The sequence below is a fragment of the Eutrigla gurnardus genome (assembly GCF_963514095.1).
Source record: "Eutrigla gurnardus genome assembly, chromosome: 1".
NCBI lineage: Eukaryota > Metazoa > Chordata > Actinopteri > Perciformes > Triglidae > Eutrigla > Eutrigla gurnardus.
This window is the reverse complement of record NC_139915.1, coordinates 34732006-34753654: the sequence shown is the minus strand read 5'-3', so window position 1 is coordinate 34753654 and position 21649 is coordinate 34732006. Positions and strand designations below refer to the sequence as shown.

The following is a 21649-nucleotide window of genomic DNA, read 5'->3' as shown; positions in this document are numbered from 1 at the left end:
GTTAGACTGGCATTATTGTCAACTGCTGTCTCAAACTGGCTCCAAAAACATCTCCGGAAAACTTCTCAATGACCAATTTTGTCAACTTGCCTGCTTGTCTTCTCACCTCATTGTTTGAATATTGGGAAGTCACTGAAGCTGCGCTCTGATTGTCGTCCATATTTCTCAGGATGCGTTTTATCCTGGTCTTTCTTGACATGATTCGATCCATGTATTCAAAGGCTGAATTAACCTCATCTTCCAAATCATCCCCTGCTGTCTCCGCTTCAATGTCATGGTCACTATCCATTAAAGCTCTTTCTCTCGCCGTCAGATGCTCCAAATATTCATCCAGCAAATCTGTGCTGGGATCTTCTTTTTCAACCTCCCGATCAATCTTGTCCAAGAGTCGTGTCGTAGCGGCCCGTATTGCTCCCCTTAGTTTCTTTTGTCTTTGCAGGTTCGACATTGTTGCTTTGTCCTATTATCCACGTCTTCAGCTGTCATGCATTCTTTTTGTTTCTTCTCCCGGGTTTCGGCACCAAATGTAAGGTGTGGATATAGGAGGAGTCCAAGTTGCAGGTAAAAAAATGTACACTTTATTTCCTATACTTTAACAACTCTAAAATCAGGGGAAAGGGCAGGAAAAGAGTTCTGTGTGGCGAGAGTAGCCTTCTCCCAGTGGCGTCTCCCAGGTGACGCACATCAGGTCCTAATGAGCTCTGAGCGCAGACGCACTCAACTGCGGCCTCTCCGCGGCTCCTCTGAGGAACTGTCCAGGGTGCTGAAGGTGACAGGTTAGAACCGCAACAGGTTGAAAGCAGAACCCCACCAGTGATGAATGGATGGACATGGTCTATGAGATCTATGTTATGGAGAGGAGATCTTTTTCCCTCAAAGTGGAAAAAGAAAGGTTTTACAGGATCTGGACCAAATGGACTGAGTATGTAAAACCAACTAGATGTGATTTCATATGACTGTACTTGGGCATTGTGTGAACCTGTCCTCCCTTTGTTTGTGTGTGTGAGTGTTATTTGGATTGTCTCAAGTGGTCCCCAGTTCTGTTCTGTTCTGATACTGTTCTCAACTAAAACCAGTAAGAGTCAGAAAAACATTCCAGAAGGCCAATATGGACCAAATCACATGGACTTCCTGGAAGCATCTTTATCTGTCTTTGAATGACTAAGATTGGAATTCATGTATGTGATGGTAATTTGCCTTTCTAAAGAAAAAGATCATTTCAAAACAATAACATGGAAAACCATGCCAGATTGTGAAGACAAACTTTATTCTGTTCTTTTCTTCCTCTAAAATAAAACTTGCATCAAATGAAAATGTATGAACTCTATTTGAATTCCAATGAATAGTAATTTCTTGTTTTCATGTTCAACTATCCATCAGAGTAACATGAGAGAGAAAGGGAAGCATGCAGAAGAGTTGAGCAGAGGTGGAAGGGGATACATTGCAGATCTCATTCCAAACACTGAAGGATCTTCTGGATCAATACACGATCACAAACACTTCATTGACAAGTATGTTTTCACACATAAGGAATGTGACGTGGTGATTGGTGCAGAACAATACACACAGTCAGATATTAGAATGACATCGTTACATCATTATGAAAACGGAACATTTACAATAGAATATGTGGAACTAATATAGAAGAACAGCTTCAATGATGTCAGCCATTCAAGGGTCTAGACCTCTGGGGGACCACAGTCTCTGGTTCCTCACATAGTCTGCTCTCTGGACTAATGTGGTCTACTATCTAGACCTCTGGGGGACCACAGTCTCTGGTTCCTCACATAGTCTGGTCTCTGGATTAATGTGAGCTACTATCTAGACCTCTGGGGGACCACAGTCTCTGGTTCCTCACATAGTCTGGTCTCTGGACTAATGTGGTCTGCTATCTAGACCTCTGGGGGACCACAGGCTCTGGTTCCTCACATAGTCTGGTCTCTGGACTAATGTGAGCTACTATCTAGACCTCTGGGGGACCACAGTCTCTGGTTCCTCACATAGTCTGGTCTCTGGACTAATGTGAGCTACTATCTAGACCTCTGGGGGACCACAGTCTCTGGTTCCTCACATAGTCTGGTCTCTGGACTAATGTGAGCTACTATCTAGACCTCTGGGGGACCACAGTCTCTGGTTCCTCCACATAGTCTGGTCTCTGGACTAATGTGGTCTACTATCTAGACCTCTGGGGGACCACAGTCTCTGGTTCCTCACATAGTCTGGTCTCTGGACTAATGTGAGCTACTATCTAGACCTCTGGGGGACCACAGACAGTATCTGGTTCCTGACATAGTCTGGTCTCTGGACTAATGTGGTCTACTATCTAGACCTCTGGGGGACCACAGTCTCTGGTTCCTCACATAGTCTGGTCTCTGGATTAATGTGAGCTACTATCTAGACCTCTGGGGGACCACAGTCTCTGGTTCCTCACATAGTCTGGTCTCTGGACTAATGTGGTCTGCTATCTAGACCTCTGGGGGACCACAGGCTCTGGTTCCTCACATAGTCTGGTCTCTGGACTAATGTGAGCTACTATCTAGACCTCTGGGGGACCACAGTCTCTGGTTCCTCACATAGTCTGGTCTCTGGACTAATGTGAGCTACTATCTAGACCTCTGGGGGACCACAGTCTCTGGTTCCTCACATAGTCTGGTCTCTGGACTAATGTGGTCTGCTATCTAGACCTCTGGGGGACCACAGTCTCTGGTTCCTCACATAGTCTGGTCTCTGGATTAATGTGAGCTACTATCTAGACCTCTGGGGGACCACAGTCTCTGGTTCCTCACATAGTCTGGTCTCTGGATTAATGTGAGCTACTATCTAGACCTCTGGGGGACTACAGTCTCTGGTTCCTCACATAGTCTGGTCTCTGGATTAATGTGAGCTACTATCTAGACCTCTGGGGGACCACAGTCTCTGGTTCCTCACATAGTCTGGTCTCTGGACTAATGTGGTCTGCTATCTAGACCTCTGGGGGACCACAGGCTCTGGTTCCTCACATAGTCTGGTCTCTGGACTAATGTGAGCTACTATCTAGACCTCTGGGGGACCACAGTCTCTGGTTCCTCACATAGTCTGGTCTCTGGACTAATGTGAGCTACTATCTAGACCTCTGGGGGACCACAGTCTCTGGTTCCTCACATAGTCTGGTCTCTGGACTAATGTGAGCTACTATCTAGACCTCTGGGGGACCACAGTCTCTGGTTCCTCCACATAGTCTGGTCTCTGGACTAATGTGGTCTACTATCTAGACCTCTGGGGGACCACAGTCTCTGGTTCCTCACATAGTCTGGTCTCTGGACTAATGTGAGCTACTATCTAGACCTCTGGGGGACCACAGACAGTATCTGGTTCCTGACATAGTCTGGTCTCTGGACTAATGTGGTCTACTATCTAGACCTCTGGGGGACCACAGTCTCTGGTTCCTCACATAGTCTGGTCTCTGGACTAATGTGGTCTACTATCTAGACCTCTGGGGGACCACAGTCTCTGGTTCCTCACATAGTCTGGTCTCTGGACTAATGTGAGCTACTATCTAGACCTCTGGGGGACCACAGTCTCTGGTTCCTCACATAGTCTGGTCTCTGGACTAATGTGGTCTACTATCTAGACCTCTGGGGGACCACAGTGTCTGGTTCCTCCACATAGTCTGGTCTCTGGACTAATGTGGTCTACTATCTAGACCTCTGGGGGACCACAGTCTCTGGTTCCTCACATAGTCTGGTCTCTGGACTAATGTGAGCTACTATCTAGCCCTCTGGGGGACCACAGTCTCTGGTTCCTCACATAGTCTGGTCTCTGGACTAATGTGAGCTACTATCTAGACCTCTGGGGGACCACAGTCTCTGGTTCCTCACATAGTCTGGTCTCTGGACTAATGTGAGCTACTATCTAGACCTCTGGGGGACCACAGTCTCTGGTTCCTCCACATAGTCTGGTCTCTGGACTAATGTGAGCTACTATCTAGACCTCTGGGGGACCACAGTCTCTGGTTCCTCACATAGTCTGGTCTCTGGACTAATGTGAGCTACTATCTAGACCTCTGGGGGACCACAGTCTCTGGTTCCTCACATAGTCTGGTCTCTGGATTAATGTGAGCTACTATCTAGACCTCTGGGGGACTACAGTCTCTGGTTCCTCACATAGTCTGGTCTCTGGATTAATGTGAGCTACTATCTAGACCTCTGGGGGACCACAGTCTCTGGTTCCTCACATAGTCTGGTCTCTGGACTAATGTGGTCTGCTATCTAGACCTCTGGGGGACCACAGGCTCTGGTTCCTCACATAGTCTGGTCTCTGGACTAATGTGGTCTGCTATCTAGACCTCTGGGGGACCACAGGCTCTGGTTCCTCACATAGTCTGGTCTCTGGACTAATGTGAGCTACTATCTAGACCTCTGGGGGACCACAGTCTCTGGTTCCTCACATAGTCTGGTCTCTGGACTAATGTGAGCTACTATCTAGACCTCTGGGGGACCACAGTCTCTGGTTCCTCACATAGTCTGGTCTCTGGACTAATGTGAGCTACTATCTAGACCTCTGGGGGACCACAGTCTCTGGTTCCTCCACATAGTCTGGTCTCTGGACTAATGTGGTCTACTATCTAGACCTCTGGGGGACCACAGTCTCTGGTTCCTCACATAGTCTGGTCTCTGGACTAATGTGAGCTACTATCTAGACCTCTGGGGGACCACAGACAGTATCTGGTTCCTGACATAGTCTGGTCTCTGGACTAATGTGGTCTACTATCTAGACCTCTGGGGGACCACAGTCTCTGGTTCCTCACATAGTCTGGTCTCTGGACTAATGTGGTCTACTATCTAGACCTCTGGGGGACCACAGTCTCTGGTTCCTCACATAGTCTGGTCTCTGGACTAATGTGGTCTACTATCTAGACCTCTGGGGGACCACAGTCTCTGGTTCCTCCACATAGTCTGGTCTCTGGACTAATGTGAGCTACTATCTAGACCTCTGGGGGACCACAGTCTCTGGTTCCTCACATAGTCTGGTCTCTGGACTAATGTGGTCTACTATCTAGACCTCTGGGGGACCACAGTGTCTGGTTCCTCCACATAGTCTGGTCTCTGGACTAATGTGGTCTACTATCTAGACCTCTGGGGGACCACAGTCTCTGGTTCCTCACATAGTCTGGTCTCTGGACTAATGTGAGCTACTATCTAGACCTCTGGGGGACCACAGTCTCTGGTTCCTCACATAGTCTGGTCTCTGGACTAATGTGAGCTACTATCTAGACCTCTGGGGGACCACAGTCTCTGGTTCCTCCACATAGTCTGGTCTCTGGACTAATGTGAGCTACTATCTAGACCTCTGGGGGACCACAGTCTCTGGTTCCTCACATAGTCTGGTCTCTGGACTAATGTCAGCTACTATCTAGACCTCTGGGGGACCACAGACAGTCTCTGGTTCCTCACATAGTCTGGTCTCTGGACTAATGTGAGCTACTATCTAGACCTCTGGGGGACCACAGTCTCTGGTTCCTCACATAGTCTGGTCTCTGGACTAATGTGAGCTACTATCTAGACCTCTGGGGGACCACAGTCTCTGGTTCCTCACATAGTCTGGTCTAATGTGGTCTACTATCTAGACCTCTGGGGGACCACAGTCTCTGGTTCCTCACATAGTCTGGTCTCTGGACTAATGTGAGCTACTATCTAGACCTCTGGGGGACCACAGTCTCTGGTTCCTAACATAGTCTGGTCTCTGGACTAATGTGAGCTACTATCTAGACCTCTGGGGGACCACAGACAGTCTCTGGTTCGTCCACATAGTCTGGTCTCTGGACTAATGTGAGCTACTATCTAGACCTCTGGGGGACCACAGTCTCTGGTTCCTCACATAGTCTGTTCTCTGGACTAATGTGAGCTACTATCTAGACCTCTGGGGGACCACAGTCTCTGGTTCCTCACATAGTCTGGTCTCTGGACTAATGTGAGCTACTATCTAGACCTCTGGGGGACCACAGTCTCTGGTTCCTCCACATAGTCTGGTCTCTGGACTAATGTGGTCTACTATCTAGACCTCTGGGGGACCACAGTCTCTGGTCCCTCCACATAGTCTGTTCTCTGGACTAATGTGAGCTACTATCTAGACCTCTGGAGGACCACAGTCTCTGGTTCTTCACATAGTCTGGTCTCTGGACTAATGTGAGCTACTATCTAGACCTCTGGGGGACCACAGTCTCTGGTTCCTCACAGAGTCTGGTCTCTGGACTAATGTGAGCTACTATCTAGACCTCTGGGGGACCACAGACAGTCTCTGGTTCCTCACATAGTCTGGTCTCTGGACTAATGTGGTCTACTATCTAGACCTCTGGGGGACCACAGTCTCTGGTTCCTCACATAGTCTGTTCTCTGGACTAATGTGAGCTACTATCTAGACCTCTGGGGGACCACAGTCTCTGGTTCCTCACATAGTCTGGTCTCTGGACTAATGTGAGCTACTATCTAGACCTCTGGGGGACCACAGTCTCTGGTTCCTCCACATAGTCTGGTCTCTGGACTAATGTGGTCTACTATCTAGACCTCTGGGGGACCACAGTCTCTGGTCCCTCCACATAGTCTGGTCTCTGGACTAATGTGAGCTACTATCTAGACCTCTGGAGGACCACAGTCTCTGGTTCTTCACATAGTCTGGTCTCTGGACTAATGTGAGCTACTATCTAGACCTCTGGGGGACCACAGTCTCTGGTTCCTCACAGAGTCTGGTCTCTGGACTAATGTGAGCTACTATCTAGACCTCTGGGGGACCACAGACAGTCTCTGGTTCCTCACATAGTCTGGTCTCTGGACTAATGTGGTCTACTATCTAGACCTCTGGGGGACCACAGTCTCTGGTTCCTCACATAGTCTGTTCTCTGGACTAATGTGAGCTACTATCTAGACCTCTGGGGGACCACAGTCTCTGGTTCCTCACATAGTCTGGTCTCTGGACTAATGTGAGCTACTATCTAGACCTCTGGGGGACCACAGTCTCTGGTTCCTCCACATAGTCTGGTCTCTGGACTAATGTGGTCTACTATCTAGACCTCTGGGGGACCACAGTCTCTGGTCCCTCCACATAGTCTGGTCTCTGGACTAATGTGAGCTACTATCTAGACCTCTGGAGGACCACAGTCTCTGGTTCTTCACATAGTCTGGTCTCTGGACTAATGTGAGCTACTATCTAGACCTCTGGGGGACCACAGTCTCTGGTTCCTCACAGAGTCTGGTCTCTGGACTAATGTGAGCTACTATCTAGACCTCTGGGGGACCACAGACAGTCTCTGGTTCCTCACATACACTGGTCTCTGGACTAATGTGGTCTACTATCTAGACCTCTGGGGGACCACAGTCTCTGGTTCCTCACATAGTCTGGTCTCTGGACTAATGTGAGCTACTATCTAGACCTCTGGGGGACCACAGTCTCTGGTTCCTCACATAGTCTGGTCTCTGGACTAATGTGGTCTACTATCTAGACCTCTGGGGGACACAGACCCAGGAGACAACATCTGGTTCGTGGCTGAGACTCTGTCTTTGTCTTCTGACACCATGTAGGGAGTTGATTTGATGATTTTATGTGTATACGTGCATATTTTTATCTGATCTGTTTATTTGATTCCTTTTATCTTTCTATTCTGTACTTTTTATTGTGTTTTATCTTGTGCAGCACTTTGGAAAACCTTGTGTTTGTTAAAATGGGATCTAAATAAAGTGGATTGGAATGGATTGGATATGTAATCACAGCGTGTGAAAAATGAGCTTCACGTTCGGTGTGAACACGACTTCAGACCTAAAGACGACGCAGAGACACTGATGATCCAGACCAGACTGGTGATCCAGACCCGACACAAAACCCAGGATAAAGAGGTTCAGTGAATGTGGTGTTGAAGGTGTGGAGGTGGATCAGTTTGTCAGAGGAGAGGGAGGAGGAGATGCGTGTTTGTTTATTATTGTGACTGACATAGTAACCACCATCATAACAAATCAGACTCCAGGACTGATCATTCTCTCCAAACACAGAGTCGTCTCCTCTCCTCTTGATTCCTCTGTAACTCACTGATAAATCAACCCTTCCTCTCCACTGGACCTCCCAGTAACAGCGACCAGTCAGACCGTCTCTACACAGCAGCTGAGGACATGAGACAAATCTGTCTGGATGATCTGGATATGACTGGTCGTCGTCCACATGTGTCACCTTCCTGTTGTTGTCGTCCAGTTTGAGGTTTCTGCTGACTGTGTTTGTGTCGAGTTCCAGTTCACAGACATCTGATGGAGAGAACAAACACAATGCAGCTAAAGGTTCATCTCTGTCTCCCACTAAACTACGTCCCCATACAACTCATCTCCACTCTCTATTACGTTTCCAGGGAAACAACGTGTTTTCTGGACCCAACGGTCAACGTTTGAAACCGTCTGAAAAAACCTTAACGAACAAAACAAAAACGCTACAAAACGACATCGTTGGTAGTAAAAATATCACAGTTGGGCCTAAAATGAGTAAAGATTGAAACCAGACCAAACTGTGGTCTGGTCTGTGGACTAATGTGAGCTACTATGGTAGCTCTGGGGGACCACAGACCCAGGAGACAACATCTGGGTCCTCCATTTAGGATTCAGGGACGTCAGGACGACAGGAGGACCATCTCAACGCTGAGACGCTTTAGAGACACAGAGTCTCAGGAACTTCTCTCTTCACTTCAAATATTTAAACTCACACAAACACCACAACAACGGGAATGTTGGGTATTCGCCTCCGTTGCCGTCCGGCAGGAATTGGCGTCCGTTTGCGTCTCTGCGTTGACTTTGTGTGTAATTGAAGGTGAAAATGTGGCGTTTGGTGTGAACACAACACGACATCTTTACAGCCACGAAGAAACAAACGCTACGTCCTGATTAGAATCGGATTTCAGTCATGAACACTTCAAATCTGGAGCAGCTGAGTTACTGAAGACATACTCACACTTCATCAGACCAGGTCTCAGTCTCTGCTGTCCCCCATGGTCCACCCTGCAGGAAGACATGCAAACACCAGTAAACATGAAGCCCAGCTCCTCAGTCAGAGACTGTTGTCCATCTGTCCTCACCTGAGAGTCCAGTCTGATGTTTGTCCATCTGTCCTCACCTGAGAGTCCAGTCTGATGTCTGTCCATCTGTCCTCACCTGAGAGTCCAGTCTGATGTCTGTCCATCTGTCCTCACCTGAGAGTCCAGTCTGATGTCTGTCCATCTGTCCTCCCCTGAGAGTCCAGTCTGATGTCTGTCCATCTGTCCTCACCTGAGAGTTTCCAGTCTGATGTCTGTCCATCTGTCCTCACCTGAGTCCAGTCTGATGTCTGTCCAGCTGTCCTCACCTGAGAGAGTCCAGTCTGATGTCTGTCCACCTGTCCTCACCTGAGTGTCCAGTCTGATGTCTGTTCATCTGTCCTCACCTGAGAGTGTCTAGTCTGATGTCTGTCCACCTGTCCTCACCTGAGTGTCCAGTCTGATGTTTGTCCATCTGTCCTCACCTGAGAGTGTCCAGTCTGATGTCTGTCCATCTGTCCTCACCTGAGAGTGTCCAGTCTGATGTCTGTCCATCTGTCCTCACCTGAGAGTGTCCAGTCTGATGTCTGTCCACCTGTCCTCACCTGAGAGTGTCAAGTCTGATGTCTGTCCATCTGTCCCCACCTGAGAGTCCAGTCTGATGTCTGTCCATCTGTCCTCACCTGAGAGTCCAGTCTGATGTCTGTCCTTCTGTCCTCACCTGAGAGTGTCCAGTCTGATGTCTGTCCATCTGTCCTCACCTGAGAGAGTCCAGTCTGATGACTGTCCATCTGTCCTCACCTGAGAGTGTCCAGTCTGATGTCTGTCCACCTGTCCTCACCTGAGAGAGTCCAGTCTCCAGTGTGGACCCTCCAGTCCAGCAGACAGCAGCTTGACTCCTGAGTCTCCTGGATGATTGTAGCTCAGGTCCAGCTGTCTCAGATAGGAGGGGTTGGAGTCCAGAGCTGAGGCCAGAGAAGAACAGCCGTCCTCTGTGATGAGACAACCTGACAGACTGAAGACACACACACTTCTGTCACTTCTGGGGACTTTTAAACTGAGAAAAAGTGATCATTCTCTGTTGTTGTGTTGATGTTGTACTGGGTGGGATAAGCGTGGCTGAGTGATGGACAGAGACGGATAGAGGAGGACGAGAAGTCAAGAAACAACAGTAGAACCAGTCTATGTGGTCTGTCTTCAGACCTGGTGTCCCAACAAAGATCTGGCTACTGATTTAAACCAACTAGCAAAGAAAACTGTAATTCAATAACATCTCAACTATGTTTGTTGTCAGTTTTCATATTGAACTGGAGGAATTAAGTAACATTATTAATTAAATAACAAGTATTCTGAGAATAAAGTCAAATACAAAACTTGGAGTCTCAGAACATATCAGACATTCATGTGTTCAACTGCTCTTTTAGAGCCGCCATGTGAACTTTAGCAAAAGTGTCTTTTCAGGAATAAGAGCAAAGAAGTGAATATTTGGTGCATGTAAACGGATCATTGGAAGCTTCATAGGTAAACTTCTCAAAGTCCTTGAGTCTGACCTGAGAGTTTCCAGTCCACAGTGTGGACTCTTCAGACCAGCAGACAGCAGCTCCAGTCCTGAATCCTGCAGGTCGTTGTTACTCAGGTCCAGGTCTCTTAGACTGGAGGACTGGGAGCTGAGAACTGAGGACAGACCTTCACAGCTTCTCTCTGAGAGGTTACAGCCACTGAGTCTGAAGAGGAATCAGAAATGTGTGATGAAACTATAGCAAACAACTGTTCGTCTCCTTGGAATTAACAATGAAAACTCCTCAGCAAGATCGAAAACAGGCTTTACAAAGACTTAACTTGTGTTTGTATTGCAGTCCTTCACAAGACCAACAAGAACATTTCATTCATTGACCTTTAAACTTAACCAGCAAGGATTTTATCAATGAGAAAGAAACTCATCCTAAAACCAGAAATAAATGTAAAATGTGGTAGAAAAGAATTCAATGTAACTTCTGTCGACACTGTTCCAACACTAACTTCACGTGTTCAAACATGATGAGAAAACTCTTTGTATTCCTTGAAAATCATTGATTCTTTTCATGTTTTACTAGAATTTCTAGTAAGAATTAGAATTAGAATTTCTCAAAGTCCTTGAGTCTGACCTGAGAGTTTCCAGTCCACAGTGTGGACTCTTCAGACCAGCAGACAGCAGCTCCAGTCCTGAATCCTGCAGGTGGTTGGTACTCAGGTCCAGGTCTCTTAGACTGGAGGACTGGGAGCTGAGAACTGAGGACAGACCTTCACAGCTTCTCTCTGAGAGGTTACAGCCACTGAGTCTGAAGAGGAATCAGAAATGTAGAATAAAAAACAGAACAAGTCTGGCTTACTTCGGTGCTAATCCCCTTCACTTTAATTATCAGACGGCTGACGGCAAGACACGGAATGTTAGCTTGTGTCTGGTTGTAGCATTTATTCACCGACAAACATGCGGTACCCACAATACACTGCTGCACACTGTACCACGCTGTAATCTAACCGATGACTTCATACTCACCGTCTCACTCTCTCTCTCTTTATACTTCAACGTACAGAGAGCCAACAGTGTTAATGCATTAAAAAGATGAATGTGTTAAATCCACAAATGAATCATCCCGCGTTAACACGTTCATTTTGATGCCCAAATATTTAAAGGTACAATATGTAAGAAATCTAAAGCAACTGGCTGTAAAATCCTCCTAATATGTCATAGAGACTCAGGAATAATGATCATATAACATACTGAACTCACTAACAACAACAGTACAGCCAAAATATTCACATTTAAAAAAATCTTTTGCGGACCGCAAATCATGTTTATGTTTTGAAAACATGTTTTGGCACGTGGCGCCACCCACTGGCGTCTACAAATCATTGCAGTCAGTAGAGTCTCAGCTGCCGAGCAACCACGGGTTGCCAGTTTCGACTGAGCTACAATGGCGGAGGCAACGAAACCCAAAAGAGCTCGTTATGATTCACAAAAACGCCAAGATAAAAACCGAGGCAAAGCGAGGGTCTATATAGGGGATGCATTTGAACGGTGGAGACAGTAGAAAGCTGAGAGGAATTTGAAATCGGATGCAGAATTGGCTACTCTTCTCCTAGACGGGTAAGTTGAGCTTGGCTAACTAAGTTAGCATCATAGCTTGACGGGGATGGACATTTAGAATACTTTGAACTGTTGAGTAACAACGTTATTCATTTAGATCATAGAAACCAACGTTAGCAGCACAGCTAACGCTAGCAGCATTAGCATTGTCCTGTTACGAGCTGTGCTGCTAACGTTTGTTTCTATGATCCAAATGAGTAACGTTGTTACTCCGCTGTCCGGCTGCCTTCGGCGCGTTTGGATACGCCAACAGCTCTGGCAACCTCGAGTCTGGAGGGGAGGGGGTGGAGGGGGAGGCGGATACGACTCGCCGCAGTGTTTTGAATTTGAGTGTAGTACCGTTTTTCGCCACATTCTTACATATAGCGCCTTTAAACATCAAACTGCAGAGAAAAGAGCTGGGTTTCCTTTAGTGATTTGTTCTTTTGGTGGAGCCGAATGAATTTGCACATTGATATTTTATATTTTTGTCAATATTACTTTCAGGTTCTGATTATTGAAACAGTAAATCAGCAAGTACTCAGTACTTGAATAGTTTTTTCACTAAATACTTTTTTCCTCAAGTAACTATTTGGATGACTACTATTTATTATTTACTTTTTGCAGTTTGGAAAACCAATCAAATCATTCAGAATGCAGATAGAACCTTGTAATTCCATGGTGGTTCGTTGTATTTTGAATATAAAAACTATATTTACAGAGCTTTGCTGGAGGCTTGGACCACCGGCAGCAGCCTCAGAAGAGCCTCCTCTGAAGCAAAGTATTTCTTCAGGTCAAACACGTCCAGACGTTTTTCTGACGACAGTAAGATGAAGACCAGAGCTGACCAATAAGAAGGAGACAGTTCATTGTAGGAGAGACATCCTGAAGTCATGTACTGTTGGATCTCCTCCACCAGAGAACGATCATTCAGTTCATTCAGACAGTGGAACAGGTTGATGCTTCTCTCTGGAGACAGATCCTCATTAAGCTTCTTCTGGATGTACCTGACTGTTCCCTGATTGGTCTGTGAGCTACTTCCTGTTTGTGTCAGCAGACCTCGTAGGTGTTTCTGATTGGTCTCTAGTGACAGACCCAGAAGGAAGCGGAGGAACAGGTCCAGGTGTCCGTTGGGACTCTGTAAGGCCTTGTCCACAGCTCTCTGGTGCAGATGGGTTAGTTCAGGTTTGTCTCTGGTGACTTCAGACGCCCCGGAGGTTGTTGGTTCTTCTGCCATCAGATTGACACCAGACTTGATGAAGGTCAGATGGACATGAAGAGCAGCCAGAAACTCCTGAACACTCAGATGGACGAAGCAGAACACCTGGTCCTGGTACAGTCCTCTCTCCTCTCTGAAGACCTGTGTGAACACTCCTGAGTACACTGAGGCTGCTTTGATATCGATGCCACACTCTGTCAGGTCTGGTTCATAGAAGATCAGGTTTCCTTTCTGCAGCTGCTCAAAAGCCAGTTTTCCCAGAGACTCAATCATCTTCCTGCTCTTTGGACTCCAGTGTTGATCCGTCTCAGCTCCTCCATCATACTTGACGTTCTTCAGTTTGGACTGAACCACCAGGAAGTGGATGTACATGTCGGTCAGGGTCTTGGGCAGCTCCCCTCCCTCCCTGGTCTTCAACACGTCCTCCAGAACTGTAGCAGTGATCCAGCAGAAGACCGGGATGTGGCACATGATGTGGAGGCTCCGTGAGGTCTTGATGTGGACCATGATCCTGTTGGCCTGCTCCTCATCTCTAAACCTCTTCCTGAAGTAGTCCTCCTTCTGTGGGTCAGTGAACCCTCTGACCTCTGTCACCATGTCAACACACCCAGGAGGGATCTGATTGGCTGCGGCAGGTCTTGTGGTGATCCAGAGGCGAGCAGAGGGAAGCAGTTTCCCCCTGATGAGGTTTGTCAGCAGGACTTGGACTGAGGTGGACTCTGTAACATCAGTCAGGATCTCGTTGTTGAGGAAGTCCAGAGGAAGTCGACACTCGTCCAGACCGTCAAAGATGAACACAACCTGGAACCCTTCAAACCTGCAGATTCCTGCTTCTTTGGTTCCAGGGAAGAAGTGATGAAGGAGTTCCACCAAGCTGAACTTCTTCTCTTTCAGCAGGTTCAGCTCTCTGAAAGTGAATGGAAACGTGAACTGTATGTCCTGGTTGGCTTTGTCTTCAGCCCAGTCCAGAGTGAACTTCTGTGTTAACACTGTTTTCCCGATGCCAGCCACTCCCTTTGTCATCACTGTTCTGATTGGTTCATCCCTTCCAGGTGAGCCTTTAAAGATGTCTTCTTGTCTGATGGTTGTTTCTGGTCTGTCTGGTTTCCTGGATGCCGTTTCAATCTGTCTGACCTCATGTTCCTCATTGACCTCTGCAGTCCCTCCCTCTGTGACGTGGAGCTCCGTGTAGACCTGATTCAGGAGGGTTGGGTTTCCAGCTTTAGTGATGCCCTCAAACAAACACTGGAACTTCTTCTTGAGGTTAGACTTGAGTTTACGTTGGTACACTGCACCAGCGGTTCCTGGATAAACAACAAAGGAACCCAGTTAGTGGATCCTACAGACCCTTTTACAGTCTATGAACAAGCCATGTATTAGAGCCATGTATCCCTGTAGTCCTCAGTATGAGTGACTTATTTAATGATTAAATCAGAACTATTGGAGACAATATCAATCAGGTGCAACATAAAATAAATAAAAGACTTTTACAAGACAAACAGAACTGAAGGATATAACCCTTTGAAATGCAGCTGCAAAGCTCCACGAGTCAGTCACTACAACCAGTGGTGGCCTTAGGCATCTGGGGGCCCGTTTCAATACTATGTTTGAGGCCCTATCCCATGAAACATTTAATTACCCATATGTTTGCACCCATGCGTCTCTGATGCATTGAAACCTGAAAGGGTGCAGCGGCCGCTACTTTCAAATTAAAAGCCCCCCGCTAAGAACCCAGTTCTAAACTCCGATAGGGTGTAACGCTCTTATTTTGAAGACACATTCGTTGTCTACATCGTTTCCTCCGCCGCAACAACTTCACTTGCAGAAGGATGCCAGAGAATTCACAGAGACGCTGGAGAAGTTTGTGATATTTTCATCCCGGATTTTTGAGATGAAGGAATTAAACACCTGTCCCAAATAAACGCCTCGTCTGTGAAGTGATTGAAACAAATGATTATTTGGTATTTTACGGTATGATAACTCCCGGCCCGGGGAGAGAGACACGCATCACAGTGCTCAGCTGCAGACACAGCAGAGAGGTGACGAGACGCGACGCATCATGACTGACAGGCATCAAGGCCACTCAGCGTTACCTGACCGACATCAATTAACCTATCCCCATCCTGCATGTCTGTGGACTGTGGGAGGAAGCCGGAGAACCCGGAGAGAACCCACGCTTACACGGGGAGAACATGCAAACTCCACACAGAGGGACCCAGGACCCTCTTGCTGTGAGGCGAGAGTGCTACCCACTACACCACCGTGCAGCCCCCTTAAATAAATGTATTTATTTATTTTATTTTAAATAAATCCCTGCGACTGTCAGCCCTCCCGACTTCAGGGAACTTTCCCCCAGCCTCCTTCCCGAGTGACAGAGTCAGACAGCGACCTGATGCCCATTATGGAATTATGTAGGCTACTTTAGCGAGAAAAACCTAACTTTGTCACTTTCCAGGATGTTTGACGCCAACGTCATCATCATGACGTGTACCATCGCGCCTCATTAGGAGCCTCACTTTCTGTGGGAATCACAGGTGATCGGCGGAGATGCTTCGCTCTGTGTGAATCACCATCTGTGGAGAATTGCCGAACCACCGCTCCTGAGATAATGCAGAGACGCTGTTTAAAAAGGGCTAGCCTACAGTTTCACCACAAGTTTCATTTATTCACTCTTTTTGTTTCTTTTGATCGGCCATCCCATCATGTTTGGGGGCCCCCCAGGCCGCCTATGACTACAACACATCACAATACAGCATCATAGAAAGAGACGGGATGATGACGTGTTGAAAATAGTACCGTTGGGTTTTCTAAATATCCTGGTAGACCGTAACCTAACCATTTAGTTCCTACGAGCTGAAAGTCACCAGTTAACACGGTCACTGGGTGAAGTGAAACACCTGTTTCTCTGAAACGGTCGTGATCCTGTCTGAACTCTGTAGAACTTGAGTGTTGGAATATCGATTCTGACATCCGAACATTAACAAACATTGAAGTTGTGTGCAGCCTATTAAGAGTTTGGAAATATGAAGTTCTTCATATTGAATCCTTCTCTTCTTTCCACCATGTTAAATCTGTTAAAATCCTCTTACTGATCAGCACACAGTCAGCCAGCTCCTCCTGCTTCATTCTCCTCAGGAAGTCCACTGTGATCTTCTGAAACGCCTCTCTGCTCCTCCTTTGCTCTTCATCCTCACCGTCCAACAACTCCTCATCCTCACTCTCCAAGCATTCTGGGTAATCTGGACTCAGGACCTTCTGGATCTTCTTCAGCTCGTTCTTCACAAAAGTGCAGATGTTCTCCTCCAGCAGCTGGAACAGAAGGATAAACTGAACATGAACTCTAAAGAACCCAACATGGGATTCATGTGTGGGTCTGAGCAGCATGGAGACCACTAGAACCAGTTCAGCATTGAATCTGTAGTGGATGTGGTTAATAGTGAAAGGTGAGCTTGTACATGTACTCACCATAAATATGGAGTCCAGGTGTGTTTGATGCTGCCGGGTAAACGGAACCTCTGAGATCTGCTGAACTCTGTGGAGAAAACCAAGTTCAAAGAGTCACTAAAGCACAGACTGGAGATCACAAGTGGACGTTGTCATGGCGACGTCACCCGTTGGTTTGTGGACTACGGTTTTGAAGCCTCGGGTTCTGATGAACACAAGCGGCAGAACGGCACCCTGAGCGGCAACCTTACTGGATCTGGATCCATGTGGATTCTGGTGTGAAGCTGCTAACAAAGTTAGCTTCATAATTCAAGGTCAACTTTACAGCTACGTGTTAAAGTCATCTTAGTAGCTAACCGTTGGCTTCTCAAACCTGCAGGAAACCTCATTCAGGTCTTGGTCCAGATGGTGTAGCTGGTGAACTGTACTTGATATGGCTGCTGTTGGTCCTTGTGTGAGTCTTTCTAACACAGACTTGACAGATTGTCTCTCTGGTTGCTGCTTGCTTGCCTTGAACTGTCTGTTAATGGATGATTAAAGTCAGCAGGTTACAGCGTATCCGAATGTCTTTTTATTTGACTTATCAAACTTTACTGTTTCTTCTTCTTAGACAACTTGTCACACCGGTTTGTCAAGTGGAGTTATTTTGTCCTGTCTCCATGTTTGTCTTGTCATTTCCTGTTTTATTTTGAAAAGTAACTCTCCTCTCGTTTCAGGTCACTTGACCTTCCTCATGTGCCCCAGTCTGACGTCACCCCTGATTCCTGATTGTCTCCACCTGTCACCCATTACCCTCATGTGTTAAATAGTCTGCGTCTCCCTTTGTCCTGTACGCGTGTGTCTTGTCGTGTGTGGAGTCGCCATCTATCAAGTCAAGTCAAAGTTATAGCAATTCAGTAGTCCGCCTCATTAGAGAGTTTTTTGTTGGCCTTTGCCTTTTTATTATTTCATAGCCTGTTTAAGTTAGAAATCCTCGTACCTAGTTATAGATTTTCCCTCTCCGGAGGCGTTTCATGTTAGACCTGTTTTTCCCCGTATTGATAGTAGTTTTTTTTGGTTATCAGTCCTAGTTGTAGTTATTCCCTCCCGGGAGGCGTTTTCAGTTTAGAGCGTTGTTTTGTTTATTCCCCCCTTAGCTCATAGGGTTGTTTTGTTGTACGTTTTCATAGCCATCCCTCCTTTGACGCGTCTTCTGTTTTGGTATTTCTGTACGGCCTGAATAAAGTCCTGCGTCCTTTTGAAAACTCTGCATCCGAGTCCTATCCTTGTGTCCTGGGTGTGATACAACTAAAAGTTCAGAGGTCAATTAAAGCTTCTGGTCTCAGTGAGTGTTCACCAAAGGGAAAACAAATGGATTCAACAGGAGAATCTAGATTCAGATCATCCCCCACATGGTCTACGAAGGTCTGGACCAAGACCGGATTCTTCTCCCCAGGACAGTCGGATAATAACAAGGTTAAGTTTTAAACTGAATAAAGAGATCTAGTTAATATTATATACATTTATGTTGTTGAGTGAGAATCATGATGGTGTGATTTGACACCTAGTTCTAACGTTGCCTTTGCTTCCCATGAAAACCTGAACCCTGGCCTGATCCAGGACCTGATATGTGTCTGTTTCTCCCTTCGTACCTGTTCCTGGACTTTGACCGGTTGCCTGTTCCTGATTCCTCTGGATTTCTTTACCTGTTTAGACCAAACCGGTCTCCCAATGCATCAAGTACCCAGTTTGGTCAGACCCACTTGGAGTCTGATGCTGATGCACCAGGTTTTCAAGTAGCTCCGATGTAAACCCAGCTTAGTTTAGCTGAGCTTAGTGTAGATCCACTTCTTTGGCATTAGCTGTGACGTTAGCCAAGTTAGCTTCTCTCTGACTCTTAACTTTTCTCTGGCTGGTCTAGACCTGATTTATCCTCCAAGGAGAGTCCAGGTTCAGTTCTTACCTTCCATCAGCAGCTTGTTCAGTTTTAAATGCAATAGGGCGACCCATAGACTGGTCACTCTTCATGGACACACAGCTGGGTCCAGGTCCAGGTCCAGGTCCACGGGAGTCTGGTCTCACCTGCTGCACCCTGAAACAATAATTACAATTTAAGATTCTCACTGGATAATCTTCATTAATCACAATATAATCCACAACACCCAGTTATCACAAAACATGATTATCCCAATACGATATGATCATGATACATAGGTCATGATATGGAGGTAAGACACTCTTCCTATCTAGAACGTCACGAGTGATGCAAATAAACACAAATGATCCTGCTGTCAAACTAAGTAATGTGAGGTGAAAGTTGCATTGTGGGAGATGTTTGGCAGTCCAGACCTTCACATTATTCATTCAGCAGACTGGTGGAAGATCAGCTGTTGTGAATTATGGGTGTTTTTGTGGTTCAACAGACCGACAGAAAAGATCTGAATTTCCCAGTTAAACTTTCATTCCTATCATATTAATATCAGAAGCTGATCAGCTGAAGTGTCAGCAGGTTACAGCGTCGGGTCCAGGTGAGTCTCAGGTTAATATTTAATCCGAATGTCTTTTTATTTGACTTATCAAACTTTACTGTTTCTTCTTCTTAGACAACTTGTCACACCGGTATGTCAAGTGGAGTTATTTTGTCCTGTCTCATGTCTGTCTTGTCATTTCCTGTTTTATTTTGGAAAGTAACTCTCCTCTTGTTTCAGGTCACTTGCCCTTCCTCATGTGCCCAGTCTGACGTCACCCCTGATTCCTGATTGTCTCCACCTGTCACCCATTACCCTCATGTGTTAAATAGTCTGCGTCTACCTTTGTCCTGTGCGCGTGTGTCTTGTCATGTGTGGAGTCGCCATCTATCAAGTCAAGTCAAAGTTATAGCAATTCAGTAGTCCGCCTCATTAGAGAGTTTTTTGTTGGCCTTTGCCTTTTTATTATTTCATAGCCTGTTTAAGTTAGAAATCCTCGTTCCTAGTTATAGATTTTCCCTCTCTGGAGGCGTTTTATATTAGACCTGTTTTTCCCTCCTATAGAAAGTAGGCTTTTGTTATTAGACCTCGTTGTAGTTTTTCCCTCTCCGGAGGCGTTTCATGTTAGACCTGTTTTTCCCCGTATTGATAGGTTTTTTTGGTTATCAGTCCTAGTTGTAGTTATTCCCTCCACGGAGGCGTTTTCAGTTTAGAGCGTTGTTTTGTTTATTCCCCCCTTAGCTCATAGGGTTGTTTTGTTGTAAGTTTTCATAGCCATCCCTCCTTTTGAGGCGTCTTCTGTTTTGGTATTTCTGTACGGCCTGAATAAAGTCCTGCGTCCTTTTGAAAACTCTGCATCCGAGTCCTATCCTTGTGTCCTGGGCGTGACACAACTAAAAGTACAGAGGTCAATTAAAGCTTCTGGTCTCAGTGAGTGTTCACCAAAGGGAAAACAAATGGATTCAACAGGAGAATCTAGATTCAGATCATCCCCCACATGGTCTACGAAGGTCTGGACCAAGACCGGATTCTTCTCCCCAGGACAGTCGGATAATAACAAGGTTCAGTTTTAAACTGAATAAAGAGATCTAGTTAATAATATATACATTTATGTTGTTGAGTGAGAATCATGATGGTGGAGTGATTTGACACCTAGTTCTAACGTTGCCTTTGCTTCCCATGAAAACCTGAACCCTGGCCTGATCCAGGACCTGATATGTGTCTGTTTCTCCCTTGGTACCTGTTCCTGGACTTTGACCGGTTGCCTGTTCCAGATTCCTCTGGATTTCTTTAGACCAAACCGGTCTCCCAATGCATCAAGTACCCAGTTTGGTCAGACCCACATGGAGTCTGATGCTGATGCACCAGGTTTTCAAGTAGCTCCGATGTAAACCCAGCTTAGTTTAGCTGAGCTTAGTGTAGATCCACTTCTTTGGCATTAGCTGTGACGTTAGCCAAGTTAGCTTCTCTCTGACTCTTAACTTTTCTCTGGCTGGTCTAGACCTGATTTATCCTCCAAGGAGAGTCCAGGTTCAGTTCTTACCTTCCATCAGCAGCTTGTTCAGTTTTAAAATAAATAGGGCGACCCATAGACTGGTCACTCTTCATGGACACACAGCTGGGTCCAGGTCCAGGTCCACGGGAGTCTGGTCTCACTTGCTGCACCCTGAAACAATAATTACAATTTCAGATTCTCACTAGATAATCTTCATACATCACAATATAATCCACAACACCCACTTATCACAAAACATGATTATCCCAATACGATATGATCATGATACATAGGTCATGATATGGAGGTAAGACCCTCTTCCTATCTAGAACGTCACGAGTGATGCAAATAAACACAAATGATCCTGCTGTCAAACTAAGTAATGTGAGGTGAAAGTTGCATTGTGGGAGATGTTTGGCAGTTCAGACCTTCACATTATTCATTCATGCGTGTAAATTACAAACTACTCAGGTGGAAGATTGCACCAGCTGTTGTGAATTAATGTGTGTTTTTGTGGTTCAACAGACCAACAGAGAAAAGATCTGAATTTCCCGGTTAAACTTTCATTTCTATCATATCATCATATAATTTTCATAGTTTATGACTACATCCACAGGAACAACAAACCTTACAAACTAACAGAATACAGACGAGTGAGATCAGAGGAAGCTATCAATGCACTAAAAAAGGACTTAATGGCACAAAACTGGGACATAATATACCAAAAACAGACATTGATAGTGCTTATGAAACATTCATTACTATGTTTAAGTCACTATATGATAAAAAACTGTCCAATCAAAGAATGTAACAGAAAAAAAAAAAATGAATACTAAATGTCCATGAAATATAACGGGATTACAAAATGCCTGCAAAAAAATACACTCTACAGAGATTTCCTAAAACAGAGAACTAAAGA

General features: G+C 46.0%; 4 protein-coding genes across 5 annotated transcripts in view; all 4 read right to left on the bottom strand.

Moving 5' to 3' along the window:
• The window catches only part of LOC311015324 (uncharacterized protein), a gene marked incomplete at its 3' end in the record, with an annotated part of 558532 nt that overhangs the window by 369492 nt on the left and 167391 nt on the right, over positions 1-21649 (bottom strand). Inside the window, exon 14 of the mRNA XM_084012477.1 lies at positions 20779-20901. Within this exon, the coding sequence (XP_083868603.1) occupies positions 20779-20901 (123 nt within the window). The remainder of the gene's footprint in view (positions 1-20778; positions 20902-21649) is intronic.
• The window catches only part of LOC311010666 (NLR family CARD domain-containing protein 3-like), a gene marked incomplete at its 5' end in the record, with an annotated part of 160137 nt that continues 139738 nt past the window's right edge, over positions 1251-21649 (bottom strand). The window contains one exon of the mRNA XM_084005253.1: positions 1251-4755. The remainder of the gene's footprint in view (positions 4756-21649) is intronic.
• Positions 1251-21649, bottom strand: part of LOC311028678 (neoverrucotoxin subunit alpha-like) — a 116064-nt gene continuing 95665 nt past the window's right edge. The window contains exons 3-4 of one of the 2 annotated variants that reach the window (XR_014598761.1): positions 6543-7259; positions 1251-5749 (exon numbers count right to left, since the gene is read on the bottom strand). The gene's annotated coding sequence lies outside the window, so the exon portion shown is untranslated. Of the gene's footprint in view, positions 7260-21649 lie in introns of both variants that reach the window. The other variant, XR_014598760.1, reaches the window with a different exon arrangement.
• On the bottom strand, positions 7267-16604 carry LOC311010676 (protein NLRC3-like). Its single transcript, XM_084005263.1, has 8 exons — positions 16434-16604; positions 12845-14648; positions 11175-11337; positions 10570-10739; positions 9861-10034; positions 8959-9005; positions 7960-8264; positions 7267-7896 (listed from the first exon to the last, which is right to left on the bottom strand). The coding sequence occupies exons 1-8, from the start codon at positions 16468-16470 to the stop codon at positions 7789-7791; spliced, it is 2808 nt and encodes a 935-aa protein (XP_083861389.1). The 5' UTR covers positions 16471-16604; the 3' UTR covers positions 7267-7788.

Bases quoted from the DNA above. Each gene is read 5' to 3' on its own strand.
- LOC311010676 (XM_084005263.1), bottom strand. From the start codon at position 16,470: ATGAAGCAGGAGGAGCTGGCTGACTGTGTGCTGATCA. The intron at 14,649-16,433 runs GTAAGAGGATTT...TTGTTTATCCAG, and splicing joins GGCTGACTGTGTGCTGATCA to GAACCGCTGGTGCAGTGTAC. The intron at 9,006-9,860 runs GTGAGGACAGGT...GTCTTCCTGCAG, and splicing joins TGGAGACTGGACTCTCTCAG to GGTGGACCATGGGGGACAGC.